Genomic DNA, 16,174 nt, shown 5'->3' on the forward strand with positions numbered 1-16,174 from the left:
GGTGGCTTCTTGGATGTGGGGAGAAGAAGCACTGAGCAGTGACTCCGGTGACTGGGGAACTGGGAAGCAGAGAAGAGCAGCGTACGGGTGGTGGCGGGTTCCGTTCTGGAGGTGAGGAGGGGTCAGCGTGTGCTGGGGCTGCAGGCCTGGTGCTTGGCCAGGGATTGAGGAGAATCAGTCATAAGAGGACAGAGGCACAGAGGCCGAGGGAGGGGAGAGGGGCTGGAGAGGCCTGGGCATATCTGTGGGTGAGCACAGGTTGATGAAAGAGGGGTTGGGGTCCTGGAGTGGTTGGAGGGAGTCCAGACCCAGGGGGGCCGCCAGAGTGCCTGTCGCTTCCTTGAGCTCAGGGAGGAGGAAGACCAGCAAACACCAAGAGGAGAATTCAGAGTTGACACCGCACACGTGTGCAGACTGTTCTGGATCCTTATCTTCTCACAAGACTGCAGACTGCAAGAGAGCAGGGCCTGTGTTTTCCGTCTAGTGTCCATCCTCAGGCTGGTGGTGCTAGTCGAAGCACATGCTCAAGAAGGCTGGTGGATGGGGAGGGATGCATGGTGGACTGAGGGACAGCCCTGGGCCCGACAGTATCCCAAGAACAATCTCCACCTCCCGGGTCAGGGTGAACCCCTGAAGGTTGGAAAAGACCTCCAGGAGGAGGCCAGATGCAGCCCAGCCAAAGACCAGGCCATGGGGGTTTGGAGAATGACTCCCGGTGATTGGAGGTAGCTGGACTGCTCTTGGGAGAGAGCGTTTCCAGGCTCTGCGAGGGCCACTCACGCGTGGGAAGCCAGACCTGGCTTCAAGGTGCGGGCTTAGGAGCAGGCTGCATTTAAGAGCCATCAAAGTCCACTGATAGCATGTGGACTTCTCGAGACTGTGTGAGGCTGAAGGTTCCAACTTGGGAATTCTGGTGTGTTTGGGTGCGGAGAACCCTAGAAGTTTCTTGAGCCAGAACAGTGCTGGTTGGTTGGGTCTGGGCTCTGCTTTCTCTGTTTCGTTTATTCCTTTTTGGTTCAGGGACTGAGCTGTGGTGACAGGGCCTGGGGGTTGGGTCCAGTATGTACCTTCTGTTTCATGGTGACACTCCTGACCCTTGCCTGCCTGTTCCACAGGAAGCTGGTCTGGAGCAGGTCCACCTGGCCCTGAAGGCACAGTGCTCTGCTGAGGACATGGACTCTCTGGTGGCTCAGCTGATGGATGAGCTCATTGCAGACTGCAGGTAGGGGGTACCTGGCGCCCATGGCGCCTGCCGCTCCTGGCTCAGTAGGGCTAGTTCCCTGAGAGAGTTCATGTGTGGCAGTGAGTGGTGGCACGTCTCCCAGCCATGCTTGGCCAGCAGTCCAGCCCGTGCTGAGTCCAAAGGTGGTGGAGTCAGCGCGGGGAGTTGAAAAGGTGACATTTAGAGCAGGTCATAAATCTCTCGGCAGCAGCAGCAGCTGTGGGCCGGGGGCGGCCCTGCTCACCTGAATGGGGAGCATTGTGTCTCTGATCCCCGACCTCTTATTTCCCTGATGGAATCTCCAGGAGAAGCTGGCAGGGGGTAGGGGGTGGTGGTGGGGGGATGGCGCCCTTCCTTCCCCCAAGGCCACGTCGGGGGACCACAGTTTCTGTTTAGCCTTCTATTGACACGGCTGATTGTCAACTTCAGGAAAAGGGAGTCTTGGGAGTAATGGAGAATGGGGGTGCAGAGGCCCAGCAGGGGACACAACTCCGCATCTTTTCCACTGCTGGCTGGTTTTGGGGAGCCACTCCAAAGGGAGCTTTGAACTTCAACTTGCCATGAAGAATAACTACTTTGTAATATCTAATAAGCAAAGTGCCAGGAAGTTAGGAAGGATTTAATAACGGTAGCTATAATTACTGTTAAGAAGAAGAAATGGCTGGAGACTTGGGTCCTGGCCCCTTTAACCAGCTTTGTGACTTTAGGTAGCTAGCTCCACTTCTCTGGACCTCAGTTTCTCAGCTGTTCAATGGACTTAATAAATTGCCCTTCTCCTTTCTGTGGGGTTAAGTGTGAATATGTGCAAATGAAGTCTGTGCCCCTCCCTGTGTCTCATCACCCTCCTTGGCCGGCTGTGGAGCCCTGTGGAACATATCAGAGAAATAAATGCCTCTGGCCTCCTGACGCAGTGCCCCTTCCGGTCCTTTATACCCCAGTTAGGAAGTGCGTCTTTATCAGAGTGTTACCCCAAAGACACTCCCCCTCATGCGGTGGAATTCCAGACAGGTCGTTCATCCATTCCATTCCCCAAACTTTCTGGAAGCCTGGCAGGCTCCGTGCCAAGCGCACTGACAAGGCGCAGCGTCAGCCCTCTGGGGGGTGATGGATGCAAAAATGAAACATGAAGTGAGCGAGCTGGGGGCAAGAGGCCTGCACGGCGCAGCTCGGAGCAGGTGCATCTAATTCCAGCAAATCCCATTCAGGGAAGCTTCCCGGAGCAGGGCTGGCCCTCTCGAACCTTGAGGGGGAGGAGAGTGAGCTTTGGAGAGGGGACTGCCCAAGCCAAGACTCAGAAGCCTGAACTTCAGAAGCTGGAACCAAGGCTGCCTCTAGGGGCCGGCAGGGAGAAGCTGATGCCCTGTGGGGCCGGCCTTAGGGGTTCTGCTGGAGCTCGGGCCTGGGGGCTTGGGGGCAAGTGCTGGGTGTCATATGGATGCTCATCTGGCTGCAGGGAGAGGATGGACTGGTGGTGGTGGTGACAAGTGGGTGCCGGGGGACCAGGTGAAGGGAGAATGGACATAAGGTTGTGCAGGTGAGTTGTGACGAGGTTGGGAAGTGTGGGGCCCGAGGGAAGCAGAGGGCAGCATGGACACTTTAGGAGGCACAGTGATGACAACCACTTCTCGTGCCCGGCACTATTCTAAGGATTTTCACACATATTAACTAATCATAAAAGGAAGGAAGCAGAATGATCCCCATCTTACCCATGAGGAAACCGAGTCACAGGGAGGTTGGCTAACCTGCCCAGATTTACGGGACACGTTCGTGGGGGAGCCCCTCGCTGTTCTATGACGGATAGAACTTGACAGTGGATTAGATATGGAGGCCAAAGAAAGGTTCAGAAAGAACCCCTGGCTCTGGCCAGGGCAGCTGCGTGGGTTTGGGGCTGTTCTCTGAGGAAGTCGGCAGGAAGAGAAGCAGGCAGAGGCATGAGGCACCAGGACAGGCCGTGTGCAGGGGAGGACATCTGTGAGGAGGCTGGCTCTGCGGTCTGGGAGTAGGAGGAGGAGAGGAGCTGGCACGGCAGGTAAGGGCATGGTCAGCACAGGGGTGAGCTCACAGGGCATCCCTGCAACCCCCAGACCGAGCCTGCGGACTGGCTTGCTGTGTCCCATGGCACAGACTGCGGGATTGGGGGCAGGGCTAGGGTCTTCCCTGCAGTGCTTCTCCTGACTCATGAGGGGCGGACCTTGGCAGGTCTGTGGCGCCTCGAATGTCTGAGACCCGGGTCCTGGACTGCCCTCAGTGCCCTCCTCTGTACTCTGCTCTTGGAGGATTTGGCTAAAAACACTTCTGCCAAACCTGGCCCCTTGAGTTCCTGTCCTGGGGTAGAAGGGTGACTGGGGCCTTCCAGGGGTATTGGTGCCGGCCCAGGAGCTTGGGAGGGGAGCTGGGTTCCCATCCTCCTGGGAATGCACACTAGTGGCTCTCAGAGGAGGAATTCCAGGCATTAGGACTGATTCCTTCAGGCATCACTTGATGTTACCGAGCAGTCCCGGGGCCTCAGCAAGAGTCCTTCCTCACCTCCTGCTCTGCAGCTAAGTGTCAACCCAGCTGACAAGCTGGGCAGCCAGGCACTTTGTCCCCAAGCCAGAGTGCCAGGGCGATCATAGCTGCTCACCTATCCCCCAGCCATCCCTGCCCACATGTCCAGCATCAGTGTCCCTTGTTCCAGCTCAGGCCCAACCAGCTCATCTCTGCCAGAGCCTCCGCACCCCCTCTGGGCTGGCAGTGTCCACTTTGTTCTTCAGCTGTCATCTCGAGACCCATGGCCCCAACAGCTGCTCTGTGTTCGGGACTATGTGGGCCCCAGGCGCACTTTTTCACCTTCCCCCATGTGTCTTCTTCTGGATCCATCATCCCCAGAACCCGTGCTGGGAACCTGGGCCAGCTCCCAGTGTCTTCCTTCCTTTCTCCCTCCCCTAGTGGTCACCTCTGCCTCTCCGTGTCCTTCCTCCTTCCTTCCGTCCTCTCCAGTCTCCTCACTTTCTCATCTCCATGATGGTGCCATGCCTAACTCCTCTGCAGCCCGGCTGCAGTCACCCACTTGGTCCTCATGGGTGAGCAGCCCGCCTGGCTGGCGGGCGTCTGCCATTGTTTCAAGGTTGGGGCGCAGCACCACGCGGCTGCCTCTTGCCATCTCCCCTTCTTTCTGCACTCCCTGCCTTGGGCTTTCCCGGGGTGGGGACATGTTAGTGGCACTCACGGCTCCTGCCTGTTTCTTGGGGAGTCTTGGCCAGGCTGGGGCTCGTGGCTTCCATGCAAATCTCCCTTTGGTGGTCTGTAGCGCGGTCCCTCCCAGCTTCCGACCCAGGCTGGGCGCATAAATCACCCGGTTGGCGCGGCTCTCCTGCCCGGCTCGGCCCGCCGCCCCCGTCCCGCTCCGGCTGGCTCCCGGGCAGGCCCCCCTCACCGGCCAGCCGGCCCGGGGCAGCCCCATCCGCGGCACCCTCGGGGCAGTAAATATTATATTACTACAGGGTGTGCAGTACGTGACCTGAGACAGGCCCCGGGGCTTAAGTTTCCCCGAGAAGGAGTTCGCCTACTGCTCCCCCCACCCTAAAAATTCAATTAAAAAAAATAACAGGAAAAATGTAGTGCGCGAGGCCTGCCAGAGTGGTGGATCTGGCGGCGGCGGTGCCGCTGCGCTCCGGCGGTAATTGGTTCTGCATAGCTCGGGGAAATTGGCAGAAAAATAAATCAGCCGGGAGCCGGGAGTCGAGACGCTGCGGGGAGGGGAGGAGGGGGCGCTGGAGTGGTGGGAGCAGACCTGGCGGCTTTGACTAATGTCCTGTTTGGGAGTCAAGGGCTCGGCCGGGGTACGGTGCGGTGGGGGCGGGGCAACCCCAGGCTCCACCAGGGACAGGCAGGAGGGGTCCTCCTTGGCGAAGGAGCGCACAGACGCCCCCATCCGATCCTGCGTGACCTCTGCCTGTGTAAGGACCTGAGACTTGGAGTGGTGTGGAGCAGCCATATGAAGGACTTTTAGGGAGTCCCTGCGGGATATGGGTGTGTGTGCGCGCATGTCAGACTTGTTTGCCTCCAAACAAGGTTGAGTTTCAATCTAACTCCACACTTGGGGCTCAGGGCTGTGTTTTGAGAGCTGCACGTAGCCCCACCACCTCTCCCAAGGTTTCCCAAAGCAGAGGGTCTGGGAGGGGTGCTGCAGGCGGCCCTGGGTGGACACATCTGCATTATTGGTGGCGGGCCTCCCCATGGTGTCTGCAGTGGCTTGTCAGGGGTTCATAAATTTCTTTCTTGGAGAAAGTGTGCGCACAACGCAGAACCGATTTGTTTCAGTGCAGGGCAGCTTCTGCTGGGGCCTCTGTCTAGGAGGATGCAGGGGCAGGATACCACCCCCTGGGCCCTCTGAGAGCTTGCAGTCACCTGGGGGGAGGGGACACGCAGGCAAGAGCACTCATCAGACTGGGGGTTGAGGGTGAGCCCCAAACAGGTGACCCCAGAATAAAGGGCTTCAGGTCTCAGAGTGGGAGGTGTGAGGGCAGATGGGGGAATGCTTCCTGGAGGAGGTGAGGGTCACAGAGGTGGCTGTGCATGCCGATCAGGCTGGGAAGGCATCTGGCAGACAGGCTGAGGGCGTGAGCCTGTTGTGGGGCCCGTGCACACATATATTTGTGTGTACGCACATGCGTGTGCCTGGACCTGGGGCAGCCTTGGCCTTCTGTTCCTCAGGTCCGTTGTGTCTGTCTCTCACAGCCAGCCCCTGAGTGATGTCCATGAGACACCGTCTGCCACCCACCTGGACCAGTATCTGTTCCGACTACGAACCCGCCACCTGAGCCAAATCACTGAGGCTGCACTGGCCCTGAAGCTCGGGCAAATTGAGCTCCCCACTGCCCTGGAGCAGGCTGAGGACTGGCTCCTGCGTCTCCGTGTCCTAGCAGAGGAGGTAGTTAACCCTGCTGGGAGCCTGCTCTCCTCTGCTTGATTGTTGCTTAGAACATTGGAACTGGGTATGGTGAGGTGGGCGTCTGTCTGGAGCGTGAGTCAACCGTGGCTCCACTGCTGGGAGACCTTAAGTGGATGACTTAACCTCTTTGAGACTCAATATTACCATTTGCAGAAGAAGAGAGAATACAGCAGGATACTGGGTGTTATAGGGCCCAGCACAGAGCCTGGTATACAGTAGGTGCTCAATAATACCCCCAGCCCACTAAAGAATGTTAGAGACAGTGCTGGGACCAGAATCCAGGGTGTCTGGCTCTATGTCTGGTGCTGGGTCTTCTTCCCCAGGGACCTGCCTTCTCCTTCCTGCCTATAAACACCTGTCTGCACCTGGTTTCCAACCTGCCTCTCATAGGACTAGTGTTTCCTGCTCTCCTAGATGCCTCTGAGCCCTAGGCCTGGGGAGGATGGATTTGCTGTAACACTGAACTTTGTTGACTCTTAGAATTGGCTCCAGTTTGTCTCTGGGGCACCCTTTCCCCACCTGCACACCCCTCCCCTGGTCTGCGAGGTCAGATGTACCTACTGAGTTCCTGGGCAAGCAGGCAGGCCAGGGGTTTGTTGAGAGTGAGAAGGTCTGCCCACAGGTCATGGCGGACTCAGCTGCTGCCCGCTCTGATCAGAGCCACGTGGAACCCCAAGGTAGGAGATGGAGGTGGTGAGAAGGGGTGTCTCTAGAAGAGCAGGCTGGCAGAGGGCCTTCTGGAGTCGCAGGTTGTTGAGGGGAGGTGGGGAGGGCTGTTCAGGAAGAGGTGACGGGACCCTGGGTGCCTTCCTGGGTGGGCTGCAGACATGTGTTCAGTTCCCTGGGAGTGTAATGCGGTGTCTCAGTCATAGGCCAGCCTCTCACCGTGGCCAATCCTCCAGTTTGGTCTCTGGCTGCATCTATAACCTTGCCCTGGGCTGATGCTGAGCAGAGCACAGATTAGAATATAGCTGGGAGCTGTTACTGAAAGGGAGCTGGAGAGAGTCCTTCTCAGACTTGTATAGGCATCAGAAGCCCCAGGGTTCCTGACTCCGCCCACCCCCCAGGTCTAGGGTGGAGCCTGAGAATTTGTATTTCTAACAAGATCCCAAGAGCTCCTGCTGCTCCTAAGGGCCACACTTTGAGCCCCTGGCATGGTGGTTAGGAACACATACCTGGAGTCAGAAAAACCTGAGTTGGCTCCTACCCTCTCTAAGCCTGAATTTTCTCACCTGTCAAATGGGGAAACCCTGCCAGTCCCCCTGGGCTGCTGCAGGGATTAAGTGAAACAGTGCAGGTGACAGGTTAGCGGGTGTTCCAGGAGCAGGGACTTTAGCAGCAGACCTGGGTAGAGAGCCAGCCCCATGGCTCGCCATCCTTGGAAGTGGATGGACCATTTCCCAACCAACGCTTTCTCTAGAGTGCCCAGTGGGGGTAGTTGTCACTCATTGCTAGAAGCCTTGAGGGCTCAGGGCCTGGCACTTCTGTTCCAGGCTAGTCCCCACTGTCAGAGACCAGTGTCTCCAGGCCTCAAGGGTCCCCTGTCAGAGGGAGGAGTGTCCTTTGGGAAGAAGTGCACCTTCCGCGGAGTTGCGTCCGCTCTGTGGGCGGAGGAGCGGGGTCTGGTCTCTTCAGTGTAATGTTCACCCCCTGAGAACCTCTACCCAGTAGTTGGGATGTAAGAACGGAAACTCTGGCTCTAGGCAAGAGTGTCTCTTCCTAGAAACCTGTGTTCTGCTTCTTGTGTGAGCTGGGGCAGCCTCATGCCCTGTCCACTGGGGGATCAGAGCCACTGGAGGCTCAGCCAGCCCTGGAGGCCAAGGGGAAGTTTATGAGGAGTAGGTGGTGTGTGGATGGAAGTTGCTGAGGAGAGTCCTTTGTGGCCTCTGAGTCAGAGGTCAGCTCACCGTGCTGTGGCACTGTGAGGCGTGGGCCTGGGCAGTCACCGTGGCCACCCTGACTGCCACCCTCTCTCCAGCCCCAGAACAGCCTGCCGGACATCATCATCTGGATGCTGCAGGGAGACAAGCGTGTGGCCTACCAGCGGGTGCCCGCCCACGAAGTCCTCTTCTCCCGGCGCGGGGCCAACTACTGTGGCAAGAATTGTGGGAAGCTGCAGACCATCTTTTTGAAAGTGAGTTTTCTTCTCTCCAGGTCCAGGTTATATTTCTCAGTTCAAGGCTTTCCTCCTTCTTCATCCCCCTCCTGTTCCTGTTCTGGACCTGGGGTTCTGGTCTTGGAAGAGAAGAGTCTTTGGGTAAAATAACTTTTCCTTTCCTCTGTTCCCCCACAAAGTCCCCAGAATCCATGCACATAGTCTAGAAAGTTCACATGTTGGAGCTGGAATCCTGGGGTCATGGAAGTAAATGATGAGGAGTCCGCGGTCCCAGGCCATGGGGTGGCTTGCAGATCTCTGAGGCTGCCTGACCCTTGAGGGCAGGTCCCTGGTAGAGAGGCCCTGGCCACCAGCCTCCCACATCCTGGCACAGACCTGGGCTCCACACCCTGCATGACTTCCCACCCTCTACTCCAGCTGGAGCCATACGAGGGCTCAAGTCCTTCCTGCTGGGAAGCTGGTGTCTGGGCTTGGGAACATTGTGCTGTGACTCAGAACCCTCGGAGGGAGCAGTAGTCCTGCCCTCGGTCTCACCCAGCCTGCCCCTTTCCTTCCTCACCTCCTCTTCCAGCCCCCAACCTGCTCCCTTTGCCTCTTCTCTTGGTCCTGACCAACCTTGGTGAGGGGGTGAGCTAGTGCCTGGGGAGAGGCCACCTCCCCTCCTCTCTGGGTGGGGACCTAGGGCCAAGGATGCTTTGATCAGGGGACTGTGGCTTGGTGGTCAGGTCAGAACACATGGAATCTGCCACGCAGGCCCAAGAGGAAGGTCCCTCTGTGAAGCTGCCGTTCAGGCTGCCCTGCTAGAGGCTGAGTGGCTAGGACGCAGGCCTACTGCTTACCACTTCCTGTTCCCTCTGCCTACAAGGCCTACCCAACCTCAACTGCCTCCTTCGCTCAGCCTGGTCCAACTTCCCAAAGCCCCTTTGCTCCCACCTTCCCCTTCCCCACCTCATCTCTTCCATTCAGTCCTTGTTGACTGAACTTAGCCTTGAACCCCGCTGAGTAGAGCCCTCTGCTGACTACAGTTGACCCCTTCATACACTGGCCAGTCATTCTTATTCCCCACTAGTGTGGGTGGAGATGACAGGCTTTAGCTGGACAGAGTGTGTGGACAGAGTTCCAGGGCTGACTGGGACTCTGTGGGGCCTTGGGCAGGTTGCCTAGCCTCTCTGAGCTGCCCACTTTCTTCTCACCTGTGCAGTGAGGATAAGGCTGTCTACTTCACAGGTTTGGAGGACTGAATTAGACAACCCAGGTAATGGATCTTGCTGGAACTAGATGATCAGTGGATATTGGTGTCTGCTCGCCAACCCAAGGCCAGGGATGGGTGTCTCTGCACATAGGGACATTGGTACTTCAGAAGAGAAGCCAGCTTTGCCAAGAGGGAAGGATTGGGTGTGCGCGCGCGCGCGTGTGCGTGTGTGTGTGTGTGTGTGTACACGCACGCAGGTGTATTAGGCAGGGACTGCCGCTAATCTGCTCATACACCACCCGGGGTGTGTCCCTTGTGTGATCCTAATCTCTAACCCTGACCAAGAATCTCCCTCCTAAGCCAGTTCTCTGCTCATGGGGCAGAAAGGAGAGGGAATGGAGGAGTGGCCCCATTTGGGAGACTGACCAGAGAAGGCTGTGTGCTCAGAGTAGAGGTGGTGACACAGAGGCATACCTGGTGGCCTTGCTGGGACAGGTTGAGTTCTGGCTCTGACCTCTTGGCCTTGCAGCCACAGCCAAATGCAAACTGAAAAATGTCCCTGATTCCAAGCAAGAAAAAAAAAAAAAAAAAAAAAAAAGATACAGAATTGTTTCTCGAAGTCTTCCCCACTGAGTTTATGAGCCCCGCCAGTAGCTCCTGAGCAAGCTCTACAAAAATGTTGGCAGCCAGCAGAGACCAAGAAAACATTGGTGTTTCTTAACTTAAACCAAAGTTGGAAAAAATGAGCACCAGCAGAGAGGGAGAGGAGCCCCAAACTAGACATTTCTTTATTTGCTGTTGCTATTTTGGGTCGGGCAGGCTGGCCCTGTCTGGGGGAGGGCAGGGGAGAGAGCTGGGGTAGGTGGGGGAGGGGGGTCAGGCATTCCTGCCATCTCCCTGGGGCTGGTGGTTTGGAGGGGAAAAGGCAGCTAACCACCCCTGTGACAGGACAGCTGAAGCCATCGGCCATGGGGAGGTTTCCAGGGGGTGACACGTGGGATCAGGGGCTCCTCCAGGCTTCACCAGGGTGAACAGAAGCGGAGGATCTGGGAGGTGTGAGATGGTCGCTGCCCAGGCCTGGCCAGCACCCCTTCCTGTGCCTTTTTCCTGTCTGGCTCCTGCTCCAGGGGTCCGGGTCTTCCCCACCAGCTTGGGACCTCTTGCTTTGGCCTCCCCCTCCTCTTCTGAACCCACAGAGCTTCCTGTTCCTCTCCCTCGTCCCAGAGGACATACTCCTATGAGCTCATGCACACGAGGCCTAGGTACTTAATGTGTTACCTCCTGTGTGGGGACCCCTGTTATTCTAAGATGGAGACACTTCTGCGTCTCAGGCCATATCTGACTTTTGGCTTTAGTCAAATGGTGAAGAGATCATAGAAAATAATTTTTTTTTTTTTTTTTTTAGGTTGGGTTATTGTGGTTTTTCAATTTTGGCAGAGTGTCTGAAGGTTTCGGGATTAAAAGCAGTTGAAGACCAGTAAATGGTGGTTAACATGCTGATAAGTGCTTGGAAATATAGGGATACACTAAGGTCTGGCTAAAATATCAAATACTGAGAATGAAATGAAATGGCCTTAATTTCTTCCTCTTCCAGGCCTGTATCATTGTGTTGTCTTTAAAGACAAATTCTAGAATGGTTCTGTCTAATAAAGTAGCCACATATGGCTATTTTAATTTATATTAATTAAATCAAATAAAACAAAATATTTAGTCCCTCTGTCACACTAGCCACGTTTCAAGTGCTCATGAGCCACATGGGACTTGTGGCTACCATATTGGACGGTGCAGATAGAAACCATTTCCATGGTAGCAGAAAGTTCCTTAAGATGGTGCTATTCTGAAGAGAATGGGATTGAGGAGAATGGAATTGTGAGAGAAGGGGAAGATGAAGGACCTTGACCTAGACATGGTCCCTCTCTGCAGAGAGCTCCTGGGTGGGGACAGCACAGTCTTCTTTGAGGAGAAGGAGTTTTAGTAGGTGGAGAAGGGTTCTTAGTTATACATTCTACTTCCCTGAAATTCTAAGTTGTCCGACAGGCGCTGGACAACATTGTGTGGTTGTTGAGCTGGTATGCCCGGGCCTGGAGGACCCCAGCCCACACCCTAGTTGGGACATCCTGATCCTGAAGGGGATTGTCAGTTTCTGTCCTTCTCTGTTGCCCAGTATCCAATGGAGAAGGTGCCCGGGGCCCGGATGCCTGTGCAGATACGAGTCAAGCTCTGGTTTGGGCTCTCTGTGGATGAGAAGGAGTTCAACCAGTTTGCCGAGGGCAAGCTGTCCGTCTTTGCCGAAACCGTGAGTGCCCACCAGCGGGTCCCCACCTCCCCCTGAACCTGCCGGACCTGCCACAGCACCACTTACTTCTCCTCCTCCCTCCAGTATGAGAACCAGACCAAGCTGGCCCTGGTTGGGAACTGGGGCACCACGGGCCTCACCTACCCCAAGTTTTCTGATGTCAGAGGCAAGATCAAGTTACCCAAAGACAGCTTCCGCCCCTCTGCTGGCTGGGCCTGGGCTGGAGATTGGTTCGTGTGTCCAGAGAAGACGTGAGTTGTGGGTCAGGTGGTCTTGGTGAGCTGTGGGCAGGGTGGTCCTGGGAGGGTTGGGCCAGGCCGCCCACCAGCTGCTGCCCCCTCTACTCCAACCCTTTTTCTCAAAGTCCTCAGCCCGGTTAGCCCCTCTGCCTGCTCCTACCCTGGTTGCTAGCACTACAGCTTGAACTCTTCCAGGACTGGGGCTCACTAGGCAGCGTTTCTTCTGGAAGTTCTCTGACTCTGAGGAGGCCCTTTATTATTGAGCCCAGGTTTGTCCTCCGTGATACCACGGACAAGCTCTTCCTCCTTCCATGTTGCAGGCTCAAGTGGTCCCTCTCAGGTTGACATGGTCCTTCTCCATCCACGTGGCCATCTCTGTCTCTTCTCTTGTCTCTCTTCCTGTTTAGTTGATGTTCTGGAAATTTTTAAAAATTGAAGTATAACATATACAGACAAGCACTCAGATCTTTAGTGTATAGTTAGATAACATATTCCTACAACTATCTGTTGAGCTTTAACTACCCACCAGCTTTTGATGCCTTTGGTCCCCTTTTCTCTCATTTTTTGGAATTTTTTTTTTTTTTTTTTAGTTGCAGATGGACCCAGTACCTTTATTTTATTTGTTTATTTTTATGTGGTGCTGAGGATTGAACCCAGTGCCTCACACACACTAGGCAAGTGCTCTACCATTGAGCTATAGCCCTAGCCCCACTTTCTCTTTCTTTGCCTTGGGCGGTATGTTCTTTTGGCCATGAACGAGGGGTCCCTCGGTCTACCTTTGCTCTGTTCAATCTGCACCTTCCCCTCCATCTCTCTTGTACTGAGGCTGACATGTGTTGGTTGGCCAAAGTGGGGTGCTCTCTGGAGGTGGTGGGTGGACAGGGGCCTCTCCAGCAGAGGCTCTGACTGGCTTCCCCCATAGCCTGCTCCATGATGCTGATGCTGGCCACCTGAGCTTCGTGGAGGAGGTATTCGAGAACCAGACCCGGCTTCCTGGGGGCCAGTGGATCTACATGAGCGACAACTACACTGATGTGGTAAGGGGCTGGCCCAAATGTCCAGGACTCTAGGGAAAGCTGCCCTACCTTCCCCTTGAGCCCCAGGAGGGGCCTATGGCTCAGAGAATGCCAGGGCATCTTCTGCCCTGCTCGCACCTGCTGAGTCTCCATGCTCTCTGGTTTCTAGAAGAATAGTAGTCCTGAGTCACACAGGTCTCTGGGGGCTCTGCCGTTCCATCTGGACTTCTTTGCTAGGGCCCTATGAAAGTCCGTTTTATCTTCTCATGTTTGCCTTTCCTGTTTTTTCCCTAGAATGGAGAGAAGGTGCTTCCCAAGGATGACATTGAGTGCCCACTGGGCTGGAAGTGGGAAGATGAAGAATGGTCCACAGACCTCAACCGGGCGGTTGACGAGCAAGGTGGGCGGCATGTGGGGCCTGGTGCAGCCTGGTGAGCCCAAGGAGAGCTGGTGAGGTCTGCTGAGTGCCTCAATCCCTTGGCCTGGGCCACTGGGTTACCTCATCTGTAGTACACCCCCCACTTCAAGTTACAATTAGGACCAAGAGTCACTGGCTGCTGCAGAGTCTGTGAGCATGCCCCAGTTGAAGAGATGGCCTCAGGAGAGATGGGGAATCATCGGGCAGTGAGTGACGGGTACCCTCCCCCAGGCTGGGAGTACAGCATCACTATCCCCCCGGACCGGAAGCCGAGGCACTGGGTCCCTGCCGAGAAGATGTACTACACACACCGACGGCGGCGCTGGGTCCGCTTGCGCAGGAGGGACCTCAGCCAGATGGAAGCACTAAAGAGGGTGAGCTGGCCAGGGGAGGGTGGAGAGAATCCTCTGGCTGCAGGAAATCGGGGTACAACTGTGTGCACACAGACACATGCAGGCGTGCATGAGACATGCAGAGGAACATGGGACTCACTGGAGATGCTCACAGATCACACCCAACACACACTGATCACACCCAGTGCAAGTACAGATCGCTCCTGGTATGCATGCAGATGCCCACAGACCCGGAGCATGTCCACATGGCCATGCCTGCTGCACGAGTTCACCCACAGAGATCCCCTGCAGCCACAGCAGGTGCAGAGTGACCCCAGGAGTAGGCCTGGCTTCTGGGAGGCAGAATCCATGACGTGACTTTGGCTCTAGGCTTTAAAGACAGTGTTCTCAGGAGGGCGAGGGGCAAGGATGTGCCTCGGGGAGGGGCCCACTCTTGACCACAGAGTCCTCACCTGGATGCAAGGGGGAGGGGCTCGCATCTTCCTAGCTGTCCGTCACTGGCTAAGGGCTGCTGGGCCATGCTGGGATACAGACCTCCCCAGCACGGTGGCTCCCTTCAGCAGTAGGCAAGGCTCCAAGCAGGCAGCTGCTGGGAACTCGGAACTGCCTGACATGATTGCAGGGTGCGAGTGTGTGGGCTGGTGAAGGGATGAGGGTGGGCTCCATCGGCATTTGCCCAAGGACAGGCACCGGTCCCACAGGACACAGACAGGTCCAGAGTGCACACATACGTGCACACGTGACCCACGCACTTGCCAGAGTCACACAGTTGCCCAGGTTGCACAGCCTCAGTGCCTGCCTCCCCTGGATCCTCCTGGTCTCCATCCTTCCTTCCCAAGTGCACATTTGCATTTTGGCCCGAGACCCAGGTCTCAGCAGTCTAAGTGTAGCCTTTGGCATGACCCAGGTTCCTTCCTCTCTTTTGAGCTGAGAATCTAAAGAGGAATGTCTCCAGGTCTGGGGAGGAGAAGGGTTTGGATAACTAGCTGTTCCTGCTGTCACGAGCCAGGCAGACAGTTCTCTCTGTGACGGGACCGGTTGTCAGAGGTGGAGCCCGGCCAGGCCCGTTCGCCTTGCCCACTTCCTTATCACCAGCATCCTTCCTGGGGGGATGCAGCTGACCTCCAGGACTGACCCTTGTCACCGCTCGTGGCCTAGACTGAGGTGGCGTCTGAGGACCGCCTCAGGCCACTCTCTCCCAGGAGCTGGGGAGACAGGCTTCCAGGCTTCCTCTGGGCCTGGGAGAGGGGCCTCTTGGAGGAAGTGCAGGGGTCCCTGCACAGCTCACCTAGATCCCGGCTCCTGGGGAGGAATAGCCTGGGCCGGGGAAACGGGATGTTCGGAACTGCCTCTGAACTGCAGGCCCACACTTCCATTTTTATAAGCTGGAATATGAAGAAGAAAAAGGAACAAAGAGAAAACCCTGGGTCCATGCAACCCTCCCCTCATTCCAATCAACGAGCATTCCCAAGAGGTTCCACCACTGCTGCGGTCCGCCCTCCCCTCGGGCGCCTTGGCTCTGCCCACAGCTGCTGAGCCTCCTCCCTGCTGATTTTCTCACCTGAGGTCTTGTTCCTGCACAAGCTTCTCAAAGCCCCCTCTTCCAGGTGGCCCTCCCAGGTTTTCACACCTGAACTGCAGGAGTCGGTGGGGAGCCGTGGAGGGCAGGAAGGCACAGCTGATCCGGGACGCCCCACAGCCTGGCCACGGGCCTCTGAGCTGCCCTCTTCTCCCGTGCAGCACAGGCAGGCGGAGGCGGAGGGCGAGGGCTGGGAGTATGCCTCTCTCTTTGGCTGGAAGTTCCACCTCGAGTACCGCAAGACGGATGCTTTCCGCCGCCGTCGTTGGCGCCGCCGCATGGAGCCGCTTGAGAAGACGGGGCCTGCAGCTGTCTTTGCCCTCGAGGGGGCTCTGGTAGGTGGGGCTGCGCTGCCTGGGTTGGCTGGGGTCTGGCTAGCTTTCCCAGGGCTTTCCTGGGGGGAGCTGATGTGGGAGAGGCATGGAGCCCCCAGGTTGGGTTTTTTTGGATGTGACATTGGTCAGTCATCCTGTCTGGGTGTCATCCTAAAATAAAATAGCGTCTTTCTTGACGCCGGAAGACTGGCTTCTTTGAGTATAAGTAGTCAGGAGTGAGGGACCTTCACATCTGATCGCCACGGGACCTGGCTCTTATTAAAGAGGCTGGTTGGCGTGGAGGCTGGAGGGGAGGCTTTGCCCCAAGTCACCGGAGTAACTAGAGATGGTGGGTGACCCTGGAATGTCCTTGGTTGCACATGCATCCTCCAGAGACAGAGACTATCCTATAGGCTTCTAGGGCATGTGGGGGAGAGAGGCACTGAATCACCCGAGTCTCTGGAGGGCTGTCCTGTCCCCGTGTTCACTTCTGTAA

At 56.4% G+C, this 16,174-nt stretch overlaps 1 protein-coding gene across 23 annotated transcripts in view; it reads left to right on the forward strand.

Moving 5' to 3' along the window:
• The window catches only part of Dysf (dysferlin), a 209,931-nt gene that overhangs the window by 93,669 nt on the left and 100,088 nt on the right, over window positions 1–16,174 (forward strand). For all 23 annotated transcript variants that reach the window (XM_047522099.1, XM_047522101.1, XM_047522103.1 and 20 more), the window contains 9 exons: window positions 1,116–1,222; window positions 5,942–6,134; window positions 8,134–8,289; window positions 11,628–11,759; window positions 11,844–12,010; window positions 12,921–13,035; window positions 13,309–13,414; window positions 13,664–13,806; window positions 15,526–15,699. In XM_047522099.1, the coding sequence (XP_047378055.1) occupies window positions 1,116–1,222; window positions 5,942–6,134; window positions 8,134–8,289; window positions 11,628–11,759; window positions 11,844–12,010; window positions 12,921–13,035; window positions 13,309–13,414; window positions 13,664–13,806; window positions 15,526–15,699 (1,293 nt within the window). The remainder of the gene's footprint in view (window positions 1–1,115; window positions 1,223–5,941; window positions 6,135–8,133; window positions 8,290–11,627; window positions 11,760–11,843; window positions 12,011–12,920; window positions 13,036–13,308; window positions 13,415–13,663; window positions 13,807–15,525; window positions 15,700–16,174) is intronic.

Source organism: Sciurus carolinensis, chromosome 13 (assembly GCF_902686445.1).
Source record: "Sciurus carolinensis chromosome 13, mSciCar1.2, whole genome shotgun sequence".
Lineage (NCBI taxonomy): Eukaryota > Metazoa > Chordata > Mammalia > Rodentia > Sciuridae > Sciurus > Sciurus carolinensis.